This window comes from Dysidea avara, chromosome 8 (genome assembly GCF_963678975.1).
Source record: "Dysidea avara chromosome 8, odDysAvar1.4, whole genome shotgun sequence".
Taxonomy (NCBI): domain Eukaryota; kingdom Metazoa; phylum Porifera; class Demospongiae; order Dictyoceratida; family Dysideidae; genus Dysidea; species Dysidea avara.
The window spans coordinates 30,460,198-30,485,159 of NC_089279.1; the positions used below are offsets into that span (position 1 = coordinate 30,460,198).

At 36.9% G+C, this 24,962-nt stretch overlaps 3 protein-coding genes and 4 non-coding genes across 9 annotated transcripts in view; 2 read left to right on the forward strand and 5 right to left on the reverse strand.

Annotated features, from left to right (window-relative positions):
- The window catches only part of LOC136263694 (uncharacterized), a 191,001-nt gene that overhangs the window by 99,887 nt on the left and 66,152 nt on the right, over nt 1-24,962 (forward strand). The gene's annotated exons all lie outside the window — the stretch shown is intronic.
- LOC136263686 (deleted in malignant brain tumors 1 protein-like) lies at nt 1,330-9,737 on the reverse strand. Of its 3 annotated transcripts, none has more exons than XM_066058320.1 (6): nt 9,705-9,737; nt 9,222-9,277; nt 9,136-9,172; nt 8,684-9,016; nt 5,222-5,536; nt 1,330-1,902 (listed from the first exon to the last, which is right to left on the reverse strand). In XM_066058320.1, the coding sequence occupies exons 2-6, from the start codon at nt 9,243-9,245 to the stop codon at nt 1,478-1,480; spliced, it is 1,134 nt and encodes a 377-aa protein (XP_065914392.1). In that variant the 5' UTR covers nt 9,246-9,277; nt 9,705-9,737; the 3' UTR covers nt 1,330-1,477. The 3 variants fall into 3 exon arrangements, with proteins under 3 accessions (XP_065914392.1, XP_065914393.1, XP_065914394.1); XM_066058321.1 differs by lacking the exon at nt 9,705-9,737 and adding an exon at nt 9,538-9,694; XM_066058322.1 differs by lacking the exon at nt 9,705-9,737 and adding an exon at nt 9,542-9,692.
- The window catches only part of LOC136263685 (TBC1 domain family member 31-like), an 11,513-nt gene continuing 1,912 nt past the window's right edge, over nt 15,362-24,962 (reverse strand). The window contains exons 3-9 of the mRNA XM_066058319.1: nt 18,069-18,204; nt 17,731-17,823; nt 17,088-17,345; nt 16,438-16,515; nt 16,249-16,384; nt 16,132-16,197; nt 15,362-15,611 (exon numbers count right to left, since the gene is read on the reverse strand). Of these exons, the coding sequence (XP_065914391.1) occupies nt 15,415-15,611; nt 16,132-16,197; nt 16,249-16,384; nt 16,438-16,515; nt 17,088-17,345; nt 17,731-17,823; nt 18,069-18,204 (964 nt within the window). The 3' untranslated portion in view covers nt 15,362-15,414. The remainder of the gene's footprint in view (nt 15,612-16,131; nt 16,198-16,248; nt 16,385-16,437; nt 16,516-17,087; nt 17,346-17,730; nt 17,824-18,068; nt 18,205-24,962) is intronic.
- Nucleotides 18,393-18,474, reverse strand: Trnas-aga (transfer RNA serine (anticodon AGA)). The gene has a single exon. It is a non-coding gene; the product is annotated as a tRNA-Ser (tRNA).
- Nucleotides 19,312-19,393, reverse strand: Trnas-aga (transfer RNA serine (anticodon AGA)). Its single transcript has one exon. It is a non-coding gene; the product is annotated as a tRNA-Ser (tRNA).
- On the reverse strand, nt 21,789-21,870 carry Trnas-aga (transfer RNA serine (anticodon AGA)). Its single transcript has one exon. It is a non-coding gene; the product is annotated as a tRNA-Ser (tRNA).
- On the forward strand, nt 22,666-22,747 carry Trnas-aga (transfer RNA serine (anticodon AGA)). The gene has a single exon. It is a non-coding gene; the product is annotated as a tRNA-Ser (tRNA).

Below are 24,962 nucleotides of genomic sequence, written 5' to 3' on the forward strand. Positions count from 1 at the left end.
TCTAGATTTTGTGAAGGATTAGATGAGGTTGTAGATATTCTACAAAATGATGGCTTTAAGGTTGGTAATATATTGGCAAAATGAAAGACAAAAGAAACGTAGACTGCAAATTGTGTCAGGGTAGTATATCAGTGATAGTTGCTACAAAAGCTTATGAACTTGGTGTTGACAACCCAAATATCAACCAGATAGTACGAATTGGATGTTCCCATACATTGTAAGAGCAAGTGCAGATTGAGATACTCTAATAGAACAGTCACTTTAAGGTGAAATTGTGAATTGCACTTGGAAATGGTTGATTAACAAAGATTAATGCTGAGCGAATATATAATTCTTGAGCAAAACATGGAGCATAATAGGCAAAAAATAAAAGAATTGCTGGAAAGAAAAATAGATAGAAAAAAAGCAAAATAGACTCATCCCTATTAGTGACCCTTAAAGACTCCTCAAGAAACTTTCCCAAAAACTTGGTACCATCCTCAGCAATTGATCTAGTAATGCCTCCAGACAACTGAATTCCCTGTTCACCGTATGTGGTGACTGCCATCAACAAATATGACACACACTTAAGGATTTGAAAAAAATCTAATTCAAAAGCCTTCAAGTCTGCTGCAAAGATCACTGTCAAATCTCAAGTTAATCATAACATGCTGACTTTAATAAGTGTATTATACAAAACAATGTAAACCTTAATCTACCATCCTGTCCCTAATGGCTAGTCTTAGCCACTATTGAGTTATGCTTGTCTGAAAGCATCAGGTAGGCAGCTGCAGGCAGTAGAAATTTCACTATAGTTTTTAAAAGTTCATATATAGCAACTTATCAGACCACTCTGAAGACACTTTTGGGCTTGATTCTACCTAACCAAGGTGCCATGAAGGTATTATGAGGTCGGTGTCTGTTCCAAGTTTTTTTTGTGAAAAGTGTATACCTTTATGATCCCTAATACTGTACTGTATGTAACTATACCGTACTGATGATCATACTGACAGGAGAACAGGTACCTAGTACTTAATTACAGGCACATATATGTGTATATTATGCTTCCAATTCAATAAACAAAGCTAAGCATATAATTTTATAGTCTCGTTAAAATATTAATCAAGATAGCTATAACCATGTATACAGTGTGGAATGTGCAAGCCAAACTCAGTTTGTAGTAAACTGTTAATTACCATTTAAGAATTATATTAAAGGTGGGTAGGAAGTTGCTGGCCATGGACAATTAATGCACTATTAATGTACACAGTAGTACTATAATAAGTTGATAGACATGCATGTACGCAGCAATGACTAAAATATGTTGTATAAATATGCTCTTACATGGTATCACACGCAGTTATATACATTCAGATGAAAACAGGTATGCAAACTACATACAGTAATGCAGAAAAAAACAATGTTTACATAAACAGCTATATATAGTCAGTAAAGATTGAAGCTATTATGTTTCAATCATGTGTTCTTAAAGCTTTAACTATTTTCGAGACTGGTGATAGCAAATGTAGATGTATTTTCCTCCCACCTTTTTATTGCAATTAGTCTCAATACGTACCCAACTGGATGAAGGATATGAAAATTCACCAACTACCACATCAACACTGCTAATTGGTGCACGGCCTGTGGTTCTGGTGTAAAACACATAAATGTAATCACCTCCTGATCCCTTGTTAAGGTCTACATAAATTTTATCGTAACTATACTGGCTAGGAAAACTACTCCCTGCAGCTGCAATAACATCTATACCAGTAATTGGTGATCCCCTAACTCCTTTCCTGTAGCATAAATAAATGTATTCTCCACCAGCTCCCCAGTTTAGATCAGTATTAATCTTTGTGTATTGATAAGGTGGAGGGGTGTTGGGTCCAAGGATCACTGTTAGGTTCATGATATATTGTGATGCTGCAAGTATACAACACAAATTGAATTAGTGATACATTTACAAATGTATACATGTCTACATTTGCATTATATCATTTAGTATCATGGTGGTACTAAATAATAATACATGAATGAAAGTTTGTATTTTTCTGCCAGATATTATTCAGTACTAATAATATTCATGTTACAAAATTTAGATGACCTTACGGTTTAATTAAACAGGACTGAAACAAACACTGCAAGTACATACTTGGATACTTGCGGTATTTAAATAGTGAAATTGGTACTTGTTAAGATGATGTTAACTAACATACCAATTTTGAGGACCTTTTGTGATGCAATTGAGAATTACGTGCGTGGGCTGTTGGACAATCAACTGAGTCTTGGCATTTTGAAACAATTATAAAGCTGTAACAGTGAAAAAATCACAACTATATTATTTTTTTAAAAAGACCAAGATATAGTAATACAGCAGTGAGAAATTCTAATATTACAGCTATGCAATTATGCTACTCTAATAAAGCAGTCAGATAAAATCATTTATGTTTGTAATGAGAATTGTAAAATCTCCTAGGAAGGTTACATTTTGATATACTACCTCCATTTCTTTTAGTGCATTCCTAAGAAGCAGTACTATATACACTGTGACTCATCTTTCCTTTGAAACATGTGCTGGGCAGTTAGTCAGTTGTTCAGTAGAAAATTCTATTTAAAAATGTTATTGTCAGAAGCATTTTGATTACTATGAAAGTATTTATGGGCTTGATATTACAGTGATTTATCAATTCCTTACTTCCTGTCACCTGCCCACCTACTTTTCCCTAATAAATTGATTACTGTTATTGTAATTATGATTTATACTTATCTGCAAATATGAAACATTTCTCTGTGTTGAAGATCAAGATGCAGTCAGTCACTCTAATATAACATGCAATTATTCTAATCTAGCAATCAACACTACAGTACTATTTTGTTAATTTGGAAACATTTTTAAAATTAATGTGTTGTTTTGCGACTTTTGTTTCTTGGAAAGTGCTTTGCCATCATCTGTGATACATTTATGGTAAACTAACAATTTTTCATACCATCCATTGTACTTATACTTGAAAGTTGACAATACAGTGTCATTTTGGAGACTTAATTATAGTAGTATATTAAAAAAATGTTGATTTAAAAATGAAGTAGGGATCTATGCAATAAAAAGTATAGTGAAACAAGAGATAAATGATGGTATTACACATAGCTCAGTGGGAAAGTCCCTACTTTGGCATTGAACAAAATTATAGCTAATGTGTCAAAGTAGGGACTTTCCCACCGAGCTATGCTGTGATACCATCATTCATCTCTTGTTTCACTTTTTTTTAAAATACTAGTTTTTTGTTGTAGCACAGCTAGTTACAGTGTAACTTGTGACTGTTCTATTAGAATGTCATACATAACTGTTGTATTAGAGTGACTGTTCTATTAGAGTATCTCGAGTCAACAAATACTAGTTTGACCAATAAGGGGTAAGGTCATCCGTTGATTACAGTTACGTAAATAGCTAGATTGTTAAGAGGTGTGGACTCTGCACTCTATCGCCACCTAGATCTTTCTTTGATGGGCGTGGTTGTGAATCTATGATACCAATTGCAAATTTGCAGAGTGTCTAACTAGTATGCCTCTTATGGTAGCGCCAGGACTGAAGCGCTTCTGAAATCTAGCTCTGAAATAATTCTGTTGGGTCTATATATGCTGCTAAAAGAAAGCATTGATACGGAAAATTAATGCCCCGATATGGTTTTGTTGGATGAAGAAGAGAAGACAAGCAGCCTGATTGAAGAAAAAAGAAATGACAAGGCGCAGAGGGCCTACACTTGTCGGAACCCCAAAAGGCACATCTCAGCACATCCCACTGGTGAGTTTATTATTGTGGCATAAAATGGTGGCTGTGCACTGCTTCATTTGGCCTCTAGGCTTGCGACTGTGGTCAGCGAGTGAGTCAGTGAGTCAGTGAGGCAGACCAAATTTCAAGATTTGGCTATTTTAAAAAATTCTATATCCAGTCACCGTTAAGTCTTTTCTTGTTTTTAATACTGTATTTCATGTTAGATGGACTAATGTTACTCTGTAAAGGTGATTTTCGTGGGGTATGATGTCTCTAAGATGATTTTTGAACATGGTGTTTTAGGCGGCATGCATCATCATTTTTGGGAGGGATCCTTACTTAAACAGTAAAGCAGTACAGTATACTGGTTGATAATAGTTTTGATAATCACCCGCACTCACTAGTTAATTGCTACAGGAATGAATAAATGCTGGCCTTATATTGCCAAGTCATCATAAAGGAAAGGTGAGGATAGTTTACAAATGATATATTTTGGTAGGAAGGAGCAGATCTATACTACACAGTACTACTGTACTTTTGATGCTCCCTACTTGCTTGTAAAATTCCTAAGATTTCCCTTACACTTTGTGTGTAAACACATACGTTCTAAAGGTTCATGTACAGAACATTCAGCAAAATGATAAAGTAACAATATATCAGACCTTGTAAGCTACAACCAATGAACGTACTTACATAGAATGGAGACTTTGTACAGAGGGAGAGTTGTTGAAATAGTGTTTCACTATGATAATCTTTATAAATCCACAAAATTATAGAGGGTATTACATATGCAATATGTTTGCAAGATACTTAATATGTTTCAATGCCATATTATTGCAATGTTAAAAAAACTAAACATGTACCTACAGGCACATACCTAGTTTCCTGAAATTGTTTCCCTTGTGAGTGCATGTATACTTTCCATGTTTGTCTTTCTGTATCCATGTGAGCGAAATTGCTTAAGACAGCCAGTGATGGAGGTTAGTGATAAACAGTAAAGTCCGTTTTACACTTTCACAACTCTTAAGTTTTGTTTTGCTAGTCTAATGTGGCCAGACCCCATTTTCTCTGCCACAGCACTCATTACTTATAGGTTATACATGTAAGTGCTTGGAATAATCTCTAATCAGTAATTACTGAGAAAAGCAGTCTGGCCAAGAGACTGGCTGGTTTGAAACATAAGTAACAGCATAATGAATTTCTAAGAGTGTGAAGAACATTTTCAATAAATGAATAAACACCTAAACTAATGACCGAATATTAAATTTTGAAGGCCTTAGGCTACCAGAAACAGTCTGATCCCTTCATAGTTTGGCATAGGGGTACACCAGACTCTGAGACTAATTGCCTTAAATTAAAAAGGAGTGTCCCTACTGTATGCATACAATGCATTTACATCATTGCAACTTTTGTTTGGCCACATCACATGCTGGCCATTTCACCCATTTAAAACTTCAAGCTTTAGTATGTTACCTGCACATGCCACTCCAGCATCTTCACTATGGCTACAATCATGTCTGTGAAACCCACTGTGTGGACAATCAAATAAACTCCATTCTCTTCCTGAACAATGCATCTCATCGAGCAGGATTAATCCAGATCCCCGTCCATAGTGGGCAGATCCATGGTAACTTCGAGCACCATATCGAAATCCCAAGGACTTGCAAATAACATCTGCCTCTTCCCAGTTAAAGCGATCATCACACACAGTTTTCCAAACATGGTTATGGAAAACTTCTACACGTCCTTCATCATGTCCATTTCCACCAGCTAATCTAACTGCATACCCTGAAATAATGCACTGTATGTAATCCTATTTACTATGTACATCATAGTACTGAATACCTACCCTACCAGTATAATATTTTTAAATTATTAATTTAAAAATGAAGTATGGATCCAAGGGATAAAAAGTAGTGAAACAAGAGATGAATGATGGTATCATAGCTCAGTGAGTTCAATGCCAAAGTAGGGATTTCCTCCTATGCTGTAATGCCATCGATCATCTCTTGTTTATCCCTTTATCCCTACTTTCATTTTCAAATTAATTTACTGGATTGTTTTTGTTATAACATATACAGCTACTGTATGCAAGTGTGACTGTTCTATTAGGGTGACTGCTGTATTAGAGTAACTCAAGTTAGCTTTCACCTATACCAGGGGGCACGCCACTTTTTCATATTTTCAGTGTACTAGCATCATACAGTATGATAGTAACTGTATAGTAGGGGCCACAAAGGAGTAGGCATGGCCCACGGAATATCACCCAAAAACAGCCTCAATTTTCCCCGGCCCTGACGACGATGAGGCAGTATCAGTTAGGTACCAAAAAAAAGCTTTCAGATCGACCCAGAATACTTTCAACAAGCTGCTACAGAATTTTAATAATTATTTATTTAATGGAATTTTCTACTGAATGACTGTCTGATGCCTTCAAACAAGCGTATTTTGATAATGGCTAAGGCTACGGGCTTGATTTTTTCACATCGCTTCGGCCCGACTAGTGCCTTTTGGCATACCGCAGTACGTACAATGCATTCTTCATGGACTTACCAGTGTCCTCCTTTGTGTCCCATTCATCTTGCTGACAGTGAAAAGTGTCAATTTGGTGGTAGCATGTGATGGCTTCCCTTTGTCACAGAAATCATCTGTATTTTTCATAGTGGCTATTTTGATTTCAGAGGAGCTTTTTGAACAGTTCTTGATTCGTACTGCTGTGTAACATAGCAGACAACGAAGCGTAATGACACTTTTCAGACGATAATTAACACAGCTGGGGTGCATGGCGCCATTCAGATGCAGTATGCGTGGGTTCACCAGTCATAATAATTATTTACAAAAAAAGTTTATAAACAAGTACACAGAAAAATTAACTAGAGTAGAGGCCATAGCACATTGATAAAAAGTACTGAAACAAGTTGGAGTATAGTGCACGATATTAAATCACAGTAATACAATAAGAAGTGTTATATCCTTAATTGTGCATTTCCATTATGGTATCTTGAGCACAGTAAGGATAACACTTCTTATTGTTTTACTGTGATTTAATATCATGCACTATACTCCAACTTGTTTCAGTACTTTTTATCGATGTGCTATGGTCCCTACTCTAGCTGAAAATTCCAAATTTTTCTGTGTACTTGTTATGAATACAGCTAGACCAATAATATGGGGGTGTGGTCATCATGATCAAGTAAATAGATTACTAAGAGGTATGGCCCCAGCACTCGATCATTATTAATCAACCCCTATACAAATATTATGAGACCATCATTATTATATTGCTAGTTTGAGTTGTTTCCCATCACCCAATGGAACAAAAACTGATGCTGGTGGAAGGTGATTATTGATTATTATTATTATACAATTGACTATTGTTATTTCAGTCTCTGACTGCTCTATTAGAGTATCTCGATCTTGAAGGCTGCCAGGGCTTAGTCTCGTGTTGCCAGACCCTATTTCTCCACACGGCGCTTATCGATTGGAAATTATAAGTGCCTGCGGGTCTGGCGATGCGAGACTAGCCAGGACTGTACACCCATGCACCTAGCTGAACAAGAGTGGAGGGTCTTCCACCCTTCTGCTATGTTTATATGCACAGCTAATAGTGATACATTTACCTTAAAGCTTGGTCACTCTGTGCCTCCTTCTATCATGAAATATTGCATTCACATGATCTATAATCAAATGACTAAAATTTGGCATGGCTAGCTACCTAAAAATTGGGTATCTCTCTTTTCACCCTATTTTATGTCCCTATAAAACTTAGACAAAAAAGGTAACCAAAACGAAAAAAAAGTGCAACCCTGCATGATCCGGCTTCAAACTTGGGACCATCAGTGTGATAGCTCAGTGTGCTATTGGATGTGCTACTGCTGTTAGCTCCCTTACACTCCTTCTTTTCTATGACTCAAGAAGTAAGCTGTATATGGTAAGAAGAACCTAACCCTAAAGGTGAAGAAGAAACCAATTAACCCTAACGCTAATACTACTTGTCATGTCCCCTAAAGTCGACTATACTTGCGGCAACTACTAGATGGATGCCCTAAAGTCAAAGAGAGCAACAACTACAGTAGGAAGTCTGGATGCTTCTGAGCTTAATATTACGTAAGGGCCATGAAAAGTGGTAAAAAGAGTAAACCCCCTAAAAATTGACTCGAGATGCAGGTGGTGATGGGAAACAAGGAATTTAATAATGATTACCCGAACTCTTATTATGAACTCTTGATAATGCTAGCTACCTATATAAAAGCAAACCTCGTGGATCATATTATTTACGCGATTACACTATTATGTAATGAAAATTTAATGAGTCACTTGACTTGAGGACATCAGCTCAGTCTCTACAAGAGGTGTGACAGTCAAATATTTACAGTGTACTTTACAGTATTTCAAGAATTTGAAACGGTGTGGCAACTTATGTAGATCGTCAGATCAACTACAGTAGTTGCAAAGAAAACTAAACTGTTTCATATACTTTCATGGGCTATGTTGTAGGCAGTTTCTCTTGCAACAAAAATTGGAATGTAATCTGGGTCTAGTGATAACTCAGTAGTACTGATACAGTACGTAGGAGAACTAAATTACAAAAACACAACAGATGCATCCATGTTTCTTACCAGTAGCATATGTAATCTAGTTTGGTAGGGGACAGGGTAGCTATAGATACATAAGGATCATGTACTATAGGGTGCAGTGCCTGTATAACTTATTTCACAATTAATTTTTATATACAAGGGTTGTGTTCAGCAAATAACATTACTGCTGCTTCTACGATCTTTTGAGGTTATAATGTAACTACCATTTGGATGCTTACCACTGCATAGCTACACTATATAACAAACATGAAAACTACACATGCATACTTTAATACAAATTGTGATCATACTTTTGTACTGAAAATGTTCAGTAGTATTGTATATATACGTAACTAACTTGGAGGAGTCCCATAGCACCGTACACCAGCATCTTCATGATGACCACAGTTGTGACTACCAACAGAGCTTCTTGAACAACTCAAGAGAGTAGATTCAGTTCCTGTGCATTCTACGTCATCTAACCATATGCTGCCAGAGCCATCAGTCACGCTACTACCAGTTAGGGCAGTACCATAGGTACCAAATCCTAGTTGTCTGCACACCACTCTTGCATCTAAGTAATCCCAATGGTCATCACAGATTGTGCCCCAACTGGAAGTGTATATCTCGACCCTTCCTTCTTTATAATTGCTCCCACCAACAAGTCGTAGATCACCATAACTGACAGCATCTAATTGGGCAATAATTTCTATTAATGCTGTATACTTTGCATTCTATTTTACAAAACTCATTCTACAGTACAAGTTAGCAAGACAGTCATGCAGCTAACTGTATTATATCTATACTCACCACAAAGGGTAAAAGCTGTGATGTATACAATGGCAGTCTGAATGAAGAAAATTCTAACAAGATATTTAACTATTAGATGATCTCACCTCAAGAATACATTGAAAATTCATTTTCTGTCTCCTCTGCCACTAACCCAATCACACTACAATACAACATTAACAAAATAAGTTTATGTTCTGCATCTGGGTAAATTATAACAAAAATGTCAATGACTACAACATTCCTAGCATCAAGAATGAGAAGCTAGCTAAGGATGAAGTTCTAAAATGCCTATAGGGATTATGTGAGGACCTATAATGTTTTAGGCAGAAAAAGTAGCATCCAGTGACAGCTATTAGAAATAATTACTAGGCAGCACTACTAATAAAACACGCATTTTGTCAAATAATCATTAATTTTCACCTACTACTTGTCTTGCTTTGTTCCAACTGAGAAAGAAGTTTCGCTGGTTCTAATTCACTAAACTTTATACAAACAAGTTTGACTATACATAACTAGCTAGCGCTCTTCTCCACTATTTACTCTAGATCTGTCACATCTTTACACACACGCACTACCTACATACTTACAATGCAGTTCTTGAGCACTCAATATAACTGAACTTGCCAGTGTGTATTTGACTTATATTTGCAGCAGTAGCTGACTAGCTGCATGCACACACATAATTATGCTGCATGCACATGCACACAATGGTATTTTAGCATGCATACATCCGAATGTACTATGACCATATATGGATATAAAGGCTGCAAATGACAATAAATGCAATATCTTTGATAATATGAAGTGACGATTGTGGTGATACTGCATACACTAAAATAGAAGCCTTAATTTTATAGACCAGGCCAACACAATATTATGTCCATTGTATTTCAAACCATACTGGTAAGTCTAGTATTGGTACTCCATTTCAATAAACCAATCAATCCCAATCTAACCAAGGTTAGAATCACATGAATTTTGAATTTATTACTATAGATGAGTGACTCTTCTACCAAGAGTAGTCAATATTACCTGACTGAGTACTGTATCTCAATTATTTGAGCTGAACTTATGGTTCAGAATAACACTAATATATGATGTATCTATACTGATCATTCAGTGGTGCATAGTTCAAACGAGTTCCCAGAAATTTCCCTCACTGGGTGTACTTCTGACTTGGTGACCATCAATACCAAATCGCAGTATAGTGGAAGTTAGCTAGGTTTCAATGTTAGATGAAGCATTCTAGAGGATGTGGTTATAGATAGCTACGATTATGCTGTTAGCCCAAACGTCTGGGTGCAATTCAGGAAACCTAGGTTCATTACCATGTTTTTAAAATTATCTGCATGCGATATAATCTAACTGTTATCGTTTGCTAATTAGCACACACATATGCCATAGCTTTCTAACAGGTCCTTAGCATAATATTAGTTAGTGGTTATGAATGATTTAAGCATGCAACCTATATATGTGACCTGATTTTGGAAAATCAATTTTAATGTCACATTTGACAACTCAAATATTATCATATATTCCAAGCGGTTATTATTGTTTTGAAATGCTGATTTTGAGAAATAATCTAATAGGTGCCAAACTGTCTTAATGGTAACACAGTGAATTATGAATTATTTCTAATTATGTCACGTATGGCATTAAGACTGATTTTCCAAAATCAAATCGCACAGTATCTGTCTCATATATCAATTCTTTTGTAGTTTTTAACAGCTGTACATATTACATACATGCATTATGGCTATTATGGCTTTCAATGTTTATTGTAATTATGTTTTATGATATATCAGTGTACAAACCTGTGGCTTTGGAGTGCAACAGAAGTTTAAATTTGACAAGGAAATTCAATAACAAGCTACTTTGTAGCATAGTTAGTCCATTTGATGTTTGCACCCTAGACCTATATACATGTAGGTATCAATACACACCATAAACTTTTATAACAGGTGTAGAATATTAACAAGACCACTGTACAGCAGGCAGAGCATAGGTACTGTACCACAGGCTGACATCCTTTCTTTAAGGCTAGGCTTTACAGCACAAGTGCTGAAGGTCTGTAGGACACCTGGTCCCACAGCCTGTTTAAAGTTGTTACATCAGGGATAAAGCATGTTTTGAAAAGGTGGAGAGAGGAGATGACTGGACCTGGGTGGCCTCGAACCTGCGGCCATCTGATTAACGCTCAAACGCTTACAGGAGTCTGCCAGGTGGTCAGGATGGTTTCTTCTTGTCAATTCATGTATCTGTATCCATAGGAACCCTAGAGAGTGAGTATTATCTCAAAGTACCCCAAGTGGAACCAAAACCTTTGTGACCATCCCACAGTGTCCTAATTTCAGTGATCCGAATAACTATATTGAAGAGACCATGCTGTGTATTTTGAGTGATAAACACAATCATGAAGCCATTCAACTTAGTTTCACAATGGTTGCTATTTTCACTGTTATACTAGATTCCTTTTATGCAGAGTAGTTCGATCTTATGTAAAATTTTTCATGTAAGAAATTTTCATACAAATTTTCCATATGAAAATTATTTTACAATGAAAAATTATGGTATAGTGCACCAAGGCATGTAATTCCAAAAATTAAAATTTCACAATTTTGATTTCAGATCATGTTAATTACGTTCAAATATTTCTACTTATTTGTATACCTGTTATCATGGTAACAACCACAAAATTAATATGTAGCAATTTAATATTAATTATATTTTTAGTTTTTTTTTTAAAACTAGTCCTCTATATTTCGTACAATTTTAGTTGCTGGAAACTCTTATGGAGCCTATTGAATAGGCGCTTTTAAAGAGAGGTGATATCTGTTTATCCTATTTTTACAGGTTTTTGGAAAAATGTAACTTATTCACAGGTTCAAGAATTTTGATGTGTAGCTACTCATTGTTTTCTTGAAGAAGGCTGACTACACTAAAACTTGTATTGAGCAGTTTCTTGATTTAGTTTTTGCTTTATGATTGTGCAAAGTCAATTTAATGGCTTCGGAAAGGAAATTTATCATGTATGCTGCAGCAATACAGACAGGGAGAAACAATATCAAGTGGTATAATTATGTAAGCAAAAAGTATTAAAACACTTGCAGAACATATCTAGCTTCATTTACAAAAAAGTGCGTGGGCAAGCAAGTTCATGCCTCGGCACATTATAAAGTCTTCCGAATAGAATATGTCCAATCTTTCTATGGCCTAAGAATTCTCTGTGGCTTCAAATTCAGGAACCACCAGGTATTTTGCCCCAAGCCTCATCATGCAATTGGGAGGCAATGGGAGCCACAACATGTGGCTGATCATATAACCGGTCCTATTGTACAATCATATTGGTAACCATGGAACCCTGTACTCCTACCAAAATAAATGCCATTACTGTATGGTGGTTGACAAATGAACAATATCAGCTTGAAGAAAATGGCTGATTGTGGTTTATTATTTACCAGCAAACATAGCCGGAATTTAACTTGTATTATTAATAGAGGCAGATGTTCTGCACACATGGTACATACTATAGCCTTTAAATATTCTCTCCCATTTGCTAGCTGCGATACACAATCATGCACATATTATTTCCGCATCGCAGCACTATAGGTAGTTTAGAATAGTAGGTATTAACATTATGAAAGCATGCACAGGAAAATAGTGTGTGAATGGGTTGTATCGACATTGTGGCTGGTGGAATAAAAGTACCCTTCCAAAGCCCAACCCTAGCTAGTACTGGACTAGGAGACTACAGTACATTGAAAACGAGTACATACAAACCAATTACATATATTGATAATGAACGAAGAGAAAAAAATTGTATTAAAACTATGGCATGGGATTATTCTATTGGGAGGAAATGCTGATACTGAAGGGAGTCTATTGTAGTAGATACTCGAGTGCAGTTTCCCTATTCCAATATATAGTAGCTCTCCAATCCCAAGACTATGGCTTGCGGTGTCAGCGCAGGGTTTCATTAAGATTGTTAGGATGGCCCTGTGGTTATTATTCAAATTCAGGAATCCCCATGGCCAGGTATTTCATCTCCAAGCCTCATGCAATCAGGAGCCACAATTTGTGTTGATCACATCACTGGTCCTATTGCATAGTCAAAATAGATCATCACTTACCAAAATAACCACCGTCATTTGACGGCAGTTGACAAGTGAACTGTACTGCAAGTGAACAACATCAGCTTGAGATACCTGTCTCATATATCTATTAACAGCTGTTGTTATTTCAACAGCTGTTACATACATTATGGCTTTCAGTGTTTATTGTTTTATGATGTATCAATTTACAAACACGTGGCTTTGGAGTGTAATAGCATCTAAGCAAGTTTAAATTTGATAAGGAAAAAGCTATGTAGCATAATTAGTCCATTTGATGTTTGCACCCTTGACCTAGACATGTAGGTATCAATACGCACCATAAACTTTTATACTGGTGTAGAATACTAACATGAGTGCTGTACAGTGGGCACAGTATAGGTGCTGTACCACAGGGTTGTTGACATCTTCCCTGTTTATGGTAAACTCTTGCTATTCTAGACACCTTTAACTTGGTGACCATTCCACAGGCTCATTGAAGTGTACTAAGTGATCTGAATAAATATATATATATTGAAGGGATCATGAAGTGATAAATACAACCATGAAGCCATTCAACTTTTAGTTTTACAATGGTTATTTCCACTGTTATACTAACCTAGATTCCTTTTATGTAGGCTATAATTATAGTCCTATGAATAGAATAATACACAATCTCTTGTTTTGTTATCAATGCATGGATCAGTGTTCTGGTTATTGGTCAGTACAGTATGGGGTTCCTAAGTATATATGTGCAAAAAGGCAGTAGCTTTTCTATGGCCTAAGAAATCCCTATATTAAAGCCTTTAGAAAATGCAAGTGAAGCCTTTAGAATTAGCAGTAATCAGCCTTAAAATAATAGTACTTTTAGAGGCACTTGTTGCATATGAAGAGCCTGCATTCTGACCCCTAATAGGGGTAATGCTAGGATGGCATCAAATGATTAACTAGGTCGTTGGCTATTACTGCAGTGAACATGAATTGCTCACTTGGCTGCTGGCCACGGTCTACTGCGCCTGTAACGTAAACTGATTTCGGGTGCTCACCTTATTTTCAGAGGGGGTTTCAGTTGAAACCATTACAACCCCCTGTAGCTGCCACTGATAGTGCACAGTTTCATTAGGATTACTATGATTAGAATTGCTTTAGAAATCCCTGTGGCTTCAAATTCGGGAACTGTTACCCCCAGCTATATAAGCCTCAGGAGCTACAATTTGTGGCTGATCATATCGCTGGTCCTATTGCATATATAACAGTATTGGAGAACGCACACCTACTAAAATAACCATCATCATTGGACAGCAGTTGACAAGTGAACAGTATCAGCTTGAGACAAATGGCTGATTGTGGTTCTATTTTTTACTGACCAACATTAAAGCATGCAACCTATATAAATATCTGTCTCATACATCTAAATTCTTTTAAAACAGCTGTTGTTATTTAGCTGTTACATGCATATGGTTTATAATGTTTATTGTAACCAAATGCATCAGTTTACAAAGTGTGGCTTTGGAGTGTAATAGCATCTAAGCAAGTTTAAATTTGATAAGGAAATTCAATAACAAGCTACTTTGTAGCATAATTAGTTCATTTGATGTTTGCATCCTAGACCTAGACATGTAGGTATCACAATATAAATACACACCATAACAGGTGTAGAATACTAACATGAGCACTGTTTAGAGCATAGGTGCTGTACCACATATGCAGGCTGTTCCCTGTTTTATAGTAGAATTCCTGCTACTCTAGATACTCTAAACTTTGTGACCATCCCACAGTGTCTTTGAAGTGTCCTACTTTCAGTGATCCGAATAACTTCTGTATTGAGCTGTGATTATGAAGGTATTGAGTGATAAACACAACTGTGAAGCCATTCAACTTTTAGTTTTACAATGTTGGTTATATTCACCATGCTAGTGCTAGATTCCAGGCTAGTCCAATGAATAGAATAGCGTAAAAATAAATGGTGTACTGCCAGTGACAAGATTTTTATTAATATTCCAGGGTGTAATCATTTGGTTGGTAGGCACACATTTGGATGAGTGGCTTTGAGTCACACAGTACACATATTAGTTTTGAGACAGTCTATTTCCATGTATTGCAGCACTGTTTCTTACGTAGGCTTTAACTTTGTAGTTGTTAAGGTATTACCTCCCCACTATTATTAACTCTTGGTATTACACATACACATTTTACTGTAATTGTATAATCATGTATTATGATCTGTGGTGGGTGTTACTACACTGTTAAATGGTTCAGTACTGAGTGAGGTGCTGTGGTTAGCACTACTGTCTCTTGACTGCTGTAGTGACTGTTGTAATACTCTGTGTCGTAGGTTTCTTACACGAGACAGTAACTCTGCTTCTTGTCTGTCCAGAGTCTCTCTTCTCCTCACCCAACTAGACACTACACACCATATAAAAATACAATACTAAATACAGTGGGACATTGATTGCCCCAAAACTAGAAGTAACATTTAGAGTATTTTGTGTGTTCTATTAGAGTAGTTCAACCAAATCCTTTAATAAATGAGTGGGCATCATTTATTCCAATTAACTGAACACTTTTGTGATTAGATTGAGACAAAGGTATTCAGATAATTGAGGTTCCAAGCCATTGTATCTACATAGACATTAAGATTCTTTCTGAATTACCCAAAAAGATAACATACTAGTGTACGTATGTATTTGATTACAGCCTTGAGACATACATTGTACATAAGTATATGAAGTGTGCTACCATGTGCTAAAGGCCTTCTAAATTTACATATGTAGATATCAGAATTTCTGAATCACTCACAAAACTATGGAGGATAAAAGGTCTGATACGATGTAAGCCAGTAACAAAAATTAAGGCAGTATGTGTTACTACTTCTTAACAACCTGCTAGGCCTTCTTTATAGATTGTATAAATAATGATTAGCTACCTGACAAATCAGTTGAAGCTGGTTCTTCAGCAGACGCCTCTGTGACAGCATTTGATTTAGTAGTGTCTACGAAGAACAGTAGTGGCATAGGAGCAAAGAGAGAAAGTATCAGCTTACCTGTGCTAGTAGTTGTGTCAATGGTGAGATGTTCTTGTCCTAGTTGAGATATTTTTCCCATTCTTCTGTTGTCATCAGCCACTTGGTCCATCCTGGTAGACAGTAGCTGTTTACCACGTTCCTTTAGAACTGTGTGCTGTGTGTACACATGATAAAAACTATTGGGTCACTGTTTATAGTTACACTTACCTCTTCATCCTTCAGGCCTTCTGCTAAACTGTGTATCTGTTTCTGCTTAACTGAAATTGCTTGTGATTTCTGTAGCAACTGTAAATTAAGATAATTGACTGTTAATGACCATATGTACATGCACTAGTATAGATAAAGTGTTCTATAACAACTTTTATAAGTTAGTGTATCGTATGGTTATAATAGTAATAAAGTTTCACAAACACTCCATCTAACCACTACTTTCAATGGAAAGAACACCTCCATGTATGCATAAAACGTTTTCATGTTATACAAAATATTACATGGCTTCACAGAGCTAGAGTGCATAGTCCCTTTAAGTACAGTGCTTAGTGCAATGTTGGGTCTAGGTGCTTGGTTGGCAAGTTATCGAGTACTAAAAGTTTGATTTGTCTCATGATTTTGTTCCTTATTTCCTTATTCTAGTCTCATCAGTATAAACAGAAATAAAGAAACCTGCTGGTATACAAGTCCCAGCTTGGCTTGCCAACCAGCTATTGTATGTTAATTAGATATGCCATCAACCTAGAAACTTAACTCATCTAATAATACAGTACACTATGCCAGAGAATGTTATTAACTCGACAATAAGTTTAAGCAATAGTTAAAGTTTCTACATATGTATAAACAGTTGTTACTACTAAACTTACATTGTCATTGTTCATTTCTCTTTGGAGGTCATTCAACTGCTGCAGTGCTTCCATTTCATGCTGCATCTGAAGGTTGGCCTGTCTTAATTGAGCCTTGCCAAGTTGTGACTGCGCACCCAGTAGCCCTGCCTTGTCTCCAGCCCCACCCTCCTCCAAGGCTCTCTCCAGCAGCTCTCTCTCCAGCTCCTCCTGTTGACCATGTGCTACAGTATTAGCACGCATGAGCTGTATGGCTTCTTCATGTTTACGGAGTAGCTCCTACAGTGTGAATATATGCAGAAAAGATGCATTGTGTGTTGTGTATGTCGCACATAGCATGTCAAGGAAGGGAACAACTTTAAAAACCACACATTGATTGTTGCTTTTGTTCTTGCTTTGTTTATATTCTAAAAGTTACTGCGTGCAAGTGGTGTATATGTTTGATTGTAAGTGTGACTGTGCATTATTTAGGGTTGTACTTTTCTTCAATTAATGCTGTCCATCAAAAAATTGATAAGACAAACAAAAGCCACACCAGAAAGAAATTTATAATAGCAGACACCTTATGCAGTACTATAAATAAATTCTACATGCATACTGTACGTATGCACATACACTGACACACAATGATGTGCTTATACAGCCTCAGTTTGTGAGTGCTTACTTGTTCTAGCAGAGCTTTTTGGGCATCAAGTTCCACAGCCTTGATGTCAGCATCATCCAATGCTATCTTTGTCTCCTCTTCTCGAAGTAAAATCTGTTGAGGGAAGGAACAATCAGTGAGCTACAAAACTGTACGTTGTATGCACTTATATATTGTGAAAACCAGTAACAGTAACTGTAGAGCTGAGGTGTTCTTGACACAAGTGGACAATAGCATGATACACAGGTGTCAGTTATGCATACATTGTCATTCTGCTGGTGAATTTAAGTGAAGTCTTGAACCATTAGCTATGTTAAGTGATTACTACATCTATGTATGTACCTAAACACCTCACTCACCTTACGCTTAATTTCATCATCAAGCCTTTTCAATTCTGCTTCTTTCACCTGTTGGTGATGCTGCATAAAACGTTGTCTTGCTCCATCTAGCATTTTGAGTTCCTTAACACGCATCTCTCTCTTCATTGCCTGCAATCTATGGATGTAAAATGTTCACAGCAGGTAATCATACAGTATATGTACACATGCATGCACACAGTAAATGTGTACATACAAATATTGTAAGTTCGTTATCTGATCACAGCTAGAAGTATGCAGACAAAACTCTAAATGAAAAAAATCTCCATCAAACTTTGGAAATTAAACAAACAAAAAAAGGTAGTACATAGTTGTCAGGATTTGAACCTGCGCGGGAAGACCCCAATGGATTTCTAGTCCATCACCTTAACCACTCGGCCACAACTACTGTTACGTAATAACTGAACAGTTTCTGTGTTATGTATACCTGCAGTGAATGTGCATTCACACCTATATGCGACCTAATTTTAGAAAACCGTTGATATCCGCACAATTTTCAAAATTCATTTTATTTGTTATTTTTTTCTACAGGGACAGAGGAATGGACTAGCTAAGTTTCAGCTTCATAAGTTAAGCAGCATTGGAAATACAGCACTAGACAGCCAGACGAGCAAATAAATTGATACAGTGTATGTACAGAAGCTATTGAGAAAAGTAACTACAGGCACTTATATAAACCATCATAACTTACTGATACAACAGCGTAGGGAATTGAATCTTGGCTCATTGTGTTCTCTATGAATTTGTGCATCCACCAAGGTATAGTTTTTGCCCCAGGCATGCTTCAGTGTTTGAGAAGGAAGACAAATTCACTGAAAAACGATCGTCGGTAAATTCTTTCGTCAGCGCAACGTAAACAAACGTCTGTATTTTTGAAATCCTTTCGTGTATGGAGATGAAACAAAGATTTTTGTACTCCCTATGAACAGGCAAACACGATGATGCCGAGGATTTATCCATTGGAGGTTTAATTTGCTCACCAGTTAGGCGATAAAAACTTGCGTAATTTTTTTTCTGGAGCTTGCATTTTTATTTATAGTTTTTAAATGCGTTCTATTGCAAAAGTACGTACTATTGTGCGTAGATCGACGGTTTTCCAAAATTCGGTCACATATGATGCAAGAAATTTTAACTAGTGAAACATCTTTTTGTATGGATGAAGTATTACGTACACACAGTTTAACTGCTCTCGAATACTGTTAACAAAAAAAAAAAAGAAACCAATCGTAGTTGGCAGGATTTGAACCTACGCAGGGAGACCCCAATGGATTTCTAGTCCATCGCCTTAACCACTCGGCCACAACTACTGACACAGAAAAACACAACATATTTGTGTTAAGTAGAGGTATACCAATAATTGGATCGGCTACAATATTGGCCACCAATATGGTAATTTTTACAATATCGGTATCGGTACAGAACAGTTGGATTGGGACTGATATCGCTACCGATATACAGTTGCAATATTTGTACATAAACGGATTATATATTAGTTTTCTATGTTATCCATGTGGCTGTTTAGTGCCAGTGACGTATTGTTCACTCTACAACAAGCGCTACACTATGCAAAGCCACATTTTTCTAGTGTTTGTTGCTGGAAAGCTTATCAGCAGTTATACAGTGCCTTTGTAATAAAGAAGAGTCACAGATAACCAAGGATATTTGCTGTACCAGCTTTCTCACAAGCCATTAAATGCGGAGTAACGCAGAAATATCTGTTTAAGGCTTCATGGGAATATACATTAAAATGTTTGTGGGTGCCTACCACCACAGACATAGTATAGCAATGAACATGCACATGTTGTACACTTTAGTTTGCTTAAAATTGGAATGCAAATATCGGATCAACTATCAGATATTGGCTTCTTTTGGTAGCATCAATATCGGATATCAGTACATGCCAAAAAACCATATCGGTACACCTCTACTGTTAAGTACTGTATCTGCCAATAGACTGCATGCACACAATATAATCATTATAGCACTGTACATCAGGGTCAAAACTAGGTTGGTTACCTGGGTCATTCGGGTCAATCAGGTCACATTTTGTCCTGGTACATAGAACATCCTGGATTGGATTATGTGTGAAATGAATTAATTAGTGTGGAAGTATACTAGCCATAGTTTAGTTCTGCTGCAGCCCAGCTTCTTTTGTGAGCCACACCCACTTATTGGGAATGTGTGATACTGTCTGTAGGCAAGGCTAATTTATTAATAAGGTTTGTTGAAGTTTGCAAGTCGCACCCACTTATAGTAAACATGTTTTTGCTGTCTGTAAACTTACGTATGTGGGACCACGTCCATCAACTGATTGTTAATTATATAATCTACCTGTTTAGCTACCTGTTTACGCTTAATACGGTAGTGGAGCACCAAAACTGTAGCTTTTGGCATATACCTTGGTTTTAATTAGATCCAGGTCTGACCCCATCATCTAGGAAATAACTCAAGGTAATGGGGGAGGGATGGCGACGGTGTAAAGGTCTGTGTGTGTACACAGCATCTCAAGGGATATGGGGGCATGCTCCCCCAGCTGTAGACTCCCTCAGATTGCTTCTAACAACAGTAGTGATCCAGATTCAACTCTGCTGTACATATACAGTAAGTACAGCTTAACTGTTACAGCTTAACTGTTGACAGTTCCAGACACTCAAAAGCTCACAAATACATAATGTTGGGTGCCAGCCTGTATGTACTTTCAGATAGTATACTGAAATATAGTGTTGGGCATATTTTACAACTGGTAATATTACTAATTGGATAAGATTGTGAGAGATAATGTGAACTTACCATATAGTGCAAATATTTGACTAGTCTCATGCAGCCAGACCACTATTTCAGCGCTAGGGCTTATTGATTGGAGATTATAAGCACCCGCGCTGAAAAGGGTCTGGTACACTTCCAATAGGCCAGTTGTGACAGCACCTGGTAGGAATTTGAGGTGTTGATAGGCTAATTGCTCGACGAGTATCTAATTATAAGCACTGGCGACTTTGAATCAGTCAACAGTCTTGAAGTGTTAAATGAGATGCTGTCACAACTGGCCTATTGGAAGTGTACCAGACCCTTTTCAGCACGGGCACTTATAATCTCCAATCGATAAGCCCCAGCGCTGAAATAGTGGTCTGGCTGCACGAGACTAATATTTGACCTGAAATCTGACAACAGAGTACTTTTAAATGCTTCAATATTTGTGTTGTGGAACAATGTATAGTTTGGCTGTTAAGCACACATATATATTAAACGCATATTATTTGTTAAGCACACACTTGCTTCTTGTACTTACGTAATCATGGTTGATAAGCACATGTAGACAAACATGAAGCTCCAACACGAGGTATAAGTATACAGAAGAAGAAATGCTAGAGGTTTGTCAATAGTGAAGGTACACGACCAAAAATAATGTGTCTTTCACTAGCTAATGGTGTTCTGCAGTATGCTTCACACAAACTGCACTCCAAATATTGGTGGCATACATAGTGACTACAGATCACTCCACCCCAACAGAGTGAATTCAGAATACCCACGACTAGGTTGTATATTAGGCAGCTTAACAAATATGTTAATTATAATATCTTTTATTAAGTGGAGATGTTCTAAACATAGTAATTTTTGTGCTCCATCGGTAATAAAAAGCAATCAGACTATTACAAGGTCTTAAAATGTTGGAAAATGCTGTTGACAAAAAAAGAAAATTAAGATCGTAGTTGGCAGGATTTGAACCTGCGCGGGGAGACCCCAATGGATTTCTAGTCCATCGCCTTAACCACTCAGCCACAACTACTAAGTTGCAAGAGAAAGAAACTACTGATCATTTGAATGTACAGTGTATGTACGTACTTACGTAATATACATACTGCATGTTTGTAGTAGTAAGCACATGGATGCATGTACGTACACACGTTCTTGTAGCAACATTTAATTCACTTCACGGTAAATGTTTATAGCTTACAAAACTGCAATGAATGTACGTATCCCATAACTACTCCATGTTGTATATTAAACAAGCACAAGGAAAAGTTTTACATTTGACTAGTTACCATAAAAAATGCCAATCACTACAATCAGTCCACTTAATATGAAAATTATGGATGATCCTCATGACAGCTAGCACAGAAGACTTACCATGTCACCCATAAATCAATACCTCCGCAGTAGTGGAGGAAGAAATTAGACACAATGAAGTACTGTAAGTCCATTATGTATGTATTGTAGCTGCAGTGGTAGGCAAAAATGCACGACTTGGGCCAAAGCAACATCAAACAGTGAAGAAATAGTGACTCCCAGTGCATGCATAAACATTCACTGATCAAATACAGCAGCCACACATGTGTGCCTATTTATCTATCCATATCTCTGTAATGTGTATTTGAGGTTGTTTATGCAGCTCTGTGTGTCTGTCTGCGTGTGGCGCGCGCGCGCGAGTGTGTGTGTGTGTGTGTGTGTGTGTGTGTGTGTGTGTGTACATGACATGGGCAGTGTCCAACAGGATCAAAAACAGGAGTACGTGTGTGTCCATTTATAATGAAGTTTGTAACATGCATACATAATGCAAACAAACAGATTGTAAGCAACATTAGTAGTTGTGGCCGAGTGGTTAAGGCAATGGACTAGAAATCCATTGGGGTCTCCCCGCGCAGGTTCAAATCCTGCCAACTACGAAAGATTACTTTCTTTTTTCACAGAGTGTTTTCATACATCACATCTTCTGCTCATTTTGATGCTATTTTAGCCCAAGTTTACACAGCTACGTATGTAATGTGTTATTTAAAGGACACAATAGGAAAAACCTCCATTCTATGGACAAAGATTTTGGTCTCAACACCATATAGTTTTACCTCTGAAGATGAGAACTTCTACACTGCAGCAACCTGGGTACCAAAGTGTCTGGTTCCACTGTATAAATTGTGACCAGATCTGCAAAAATCCGACACAATAGTGCATTTTTCGAATTCCTGTTTATTAAATATTTATAATCTACTTAGCCAAGTGTATTCGCTAGCAAAGTTTCAGCCTCATGTGCCAATAACTTTCGGAGTTACAGCCCTACAAAGTAGCAACAACAGAAAAATCGATTTGTACAGCAAGTATTGGGAAAATAAATTACAGGCGCTTACTAAAACGGCTGTAACTTACGAAAGGATGGACGTACTGGGCTGAAATTTCCACCATCGTGTTCGCCATGGATAGGGGAATCATTTACTGGGTAAGTTTGTCCTTTTATCGCCTTTCTTCACTGGATACAAAGGCTAAATTTGTGAAGAAAAATCGATTGCATATGATCACTTCAACGTCACGTAAACAAACGCTCATAACTGGCGTATCCTTGGGTCTACTGGAACAAAACAAAGATTTTCTAACTCCTCTTGAGTAGGCAAATAAGATGATATCCAGGTCTTTATTCTTAGTCCCTTCCTTCACTAAGAAAGAGGTGTTCAAAAACTTTATGAAATTTTTCAATACTACGCAAATATGCTTTATACTGGAAATTTAGGCTTGCGCTATTGTGTCGGGTTTTCGCAGATCCGATCACAATTAGTCAAATAGCCTACAATACACACCTAGACTCCTTTGCATAAAATACTGTACACAATACCTACTATGTAACAACACCATGTCAACAGTACAATATGTATTGTATGTCAGTCACAATTTCTATCCCACTGTGGACCTGTGAGAAAACTAAATGTCTGTAAATAAAACCTTCACAACGATTAGTAAATATATTATGTAGAAAATTGCTCAGTATAAGGCAAAGATCCACCATGTATGCATCTACTAAAAACATATATTATGTGACTACATGGTTCTGCAAAATCCTGCCTTATTAGCCTTTCTGATCATGTGACTTCAAGAAGATATATTATCTGCTTGAAACTTTACAAGTACACAAAATTTTTGGATTTTTCAACTAGAGTAGGGACCATAGCACATCAATAAAAATTACTGAAATGAGTAGTGCACGATATTAAAACAATAAGAAGTGTTATATCCCTACTGTGCTCATGATACCATAATAAAAATGCACAGTAGGGATATAACACTTCTTATTGTTTTACTGTGATTTAATATCATGCATTACTCCAGCTTGTTTCAGTACTTTATATCGATGTGCTATGACCCCTACTCTAGTTGTTTTTTTTTGTGTACTTGTTTGTTAACTTTCTTTGTAAAATAAAATTATCATGACTGGTGAACCCATGCATACCGCATCAAAAAAAAGAAATGGCACGGCACACCACAGCTGCCAATTATCATCTGAAAAGTGAAGAATCCATTATGCTTCGTTGTCAGCTATGTTCAACCCTTTACACAGCACTATGAATCAAGAACTGTTCGAACAGCACCTCTGCAATCAAAGTAGCCACTACAAAAAATACTGATGATTTCCATTACGAAGGGAAGCCATGCATCATGCACTACCGCTAAATCGACACCTTTCACTGTCAACAAAGATGATGGGACACAAAGGAGGACACTGGTAAGTCCATGAAGAATGTATTATACGTACTGCGGTATGCCAAAAGCTGTTGAAGCAACGTCAAACAGTGAAAAAATCAAGCCCATAGCTTAGCCGATATCAAGTTACACTTGTCCGAAGGCATCAGTCAGTCAGTTAGTCAGTAGAAAATTTTGTTTAATTTTTTTTTAAATTCCGTAGCAACTTGTTGAAAGTGTTTCGAGTCGATCTGAAGGTTTGTTTGGATTAGTTTTACCTAACCTATACTGCTTCATCGTCGTCAGGGAAAAGTGAGGCTGGTTTTGTGTGATGTTTTTTCAAGGGCCATGCCTACACCTTTGTGGTCCCTACTATACAGTACGGTAGTACTGTATGATAGACAAATGTGCTATGATGGATATTCATTCTGACCAAAT

Coding starts and splice junctions, on each gene's coding strand:
- LOC136263686 (XM_066058320.1), bottom strand. CDS start 9,245: ATGAATTTTCAATGTATTCTTGAG. Junction 9,173..9,221: donor ATTTTCAATGTATTCTTGAG/GTGAGATCATCT, acceptor TTCTTCATTCAG/ACTGCCATTGTATACATCAC. Junction 5,537..8,683: donor GTGCTATGGGACTCCTCCAA/GTTAGTTACGTA, acceptor GCATTATTTCAG/GGTATGCAGTTAGATTAGCT.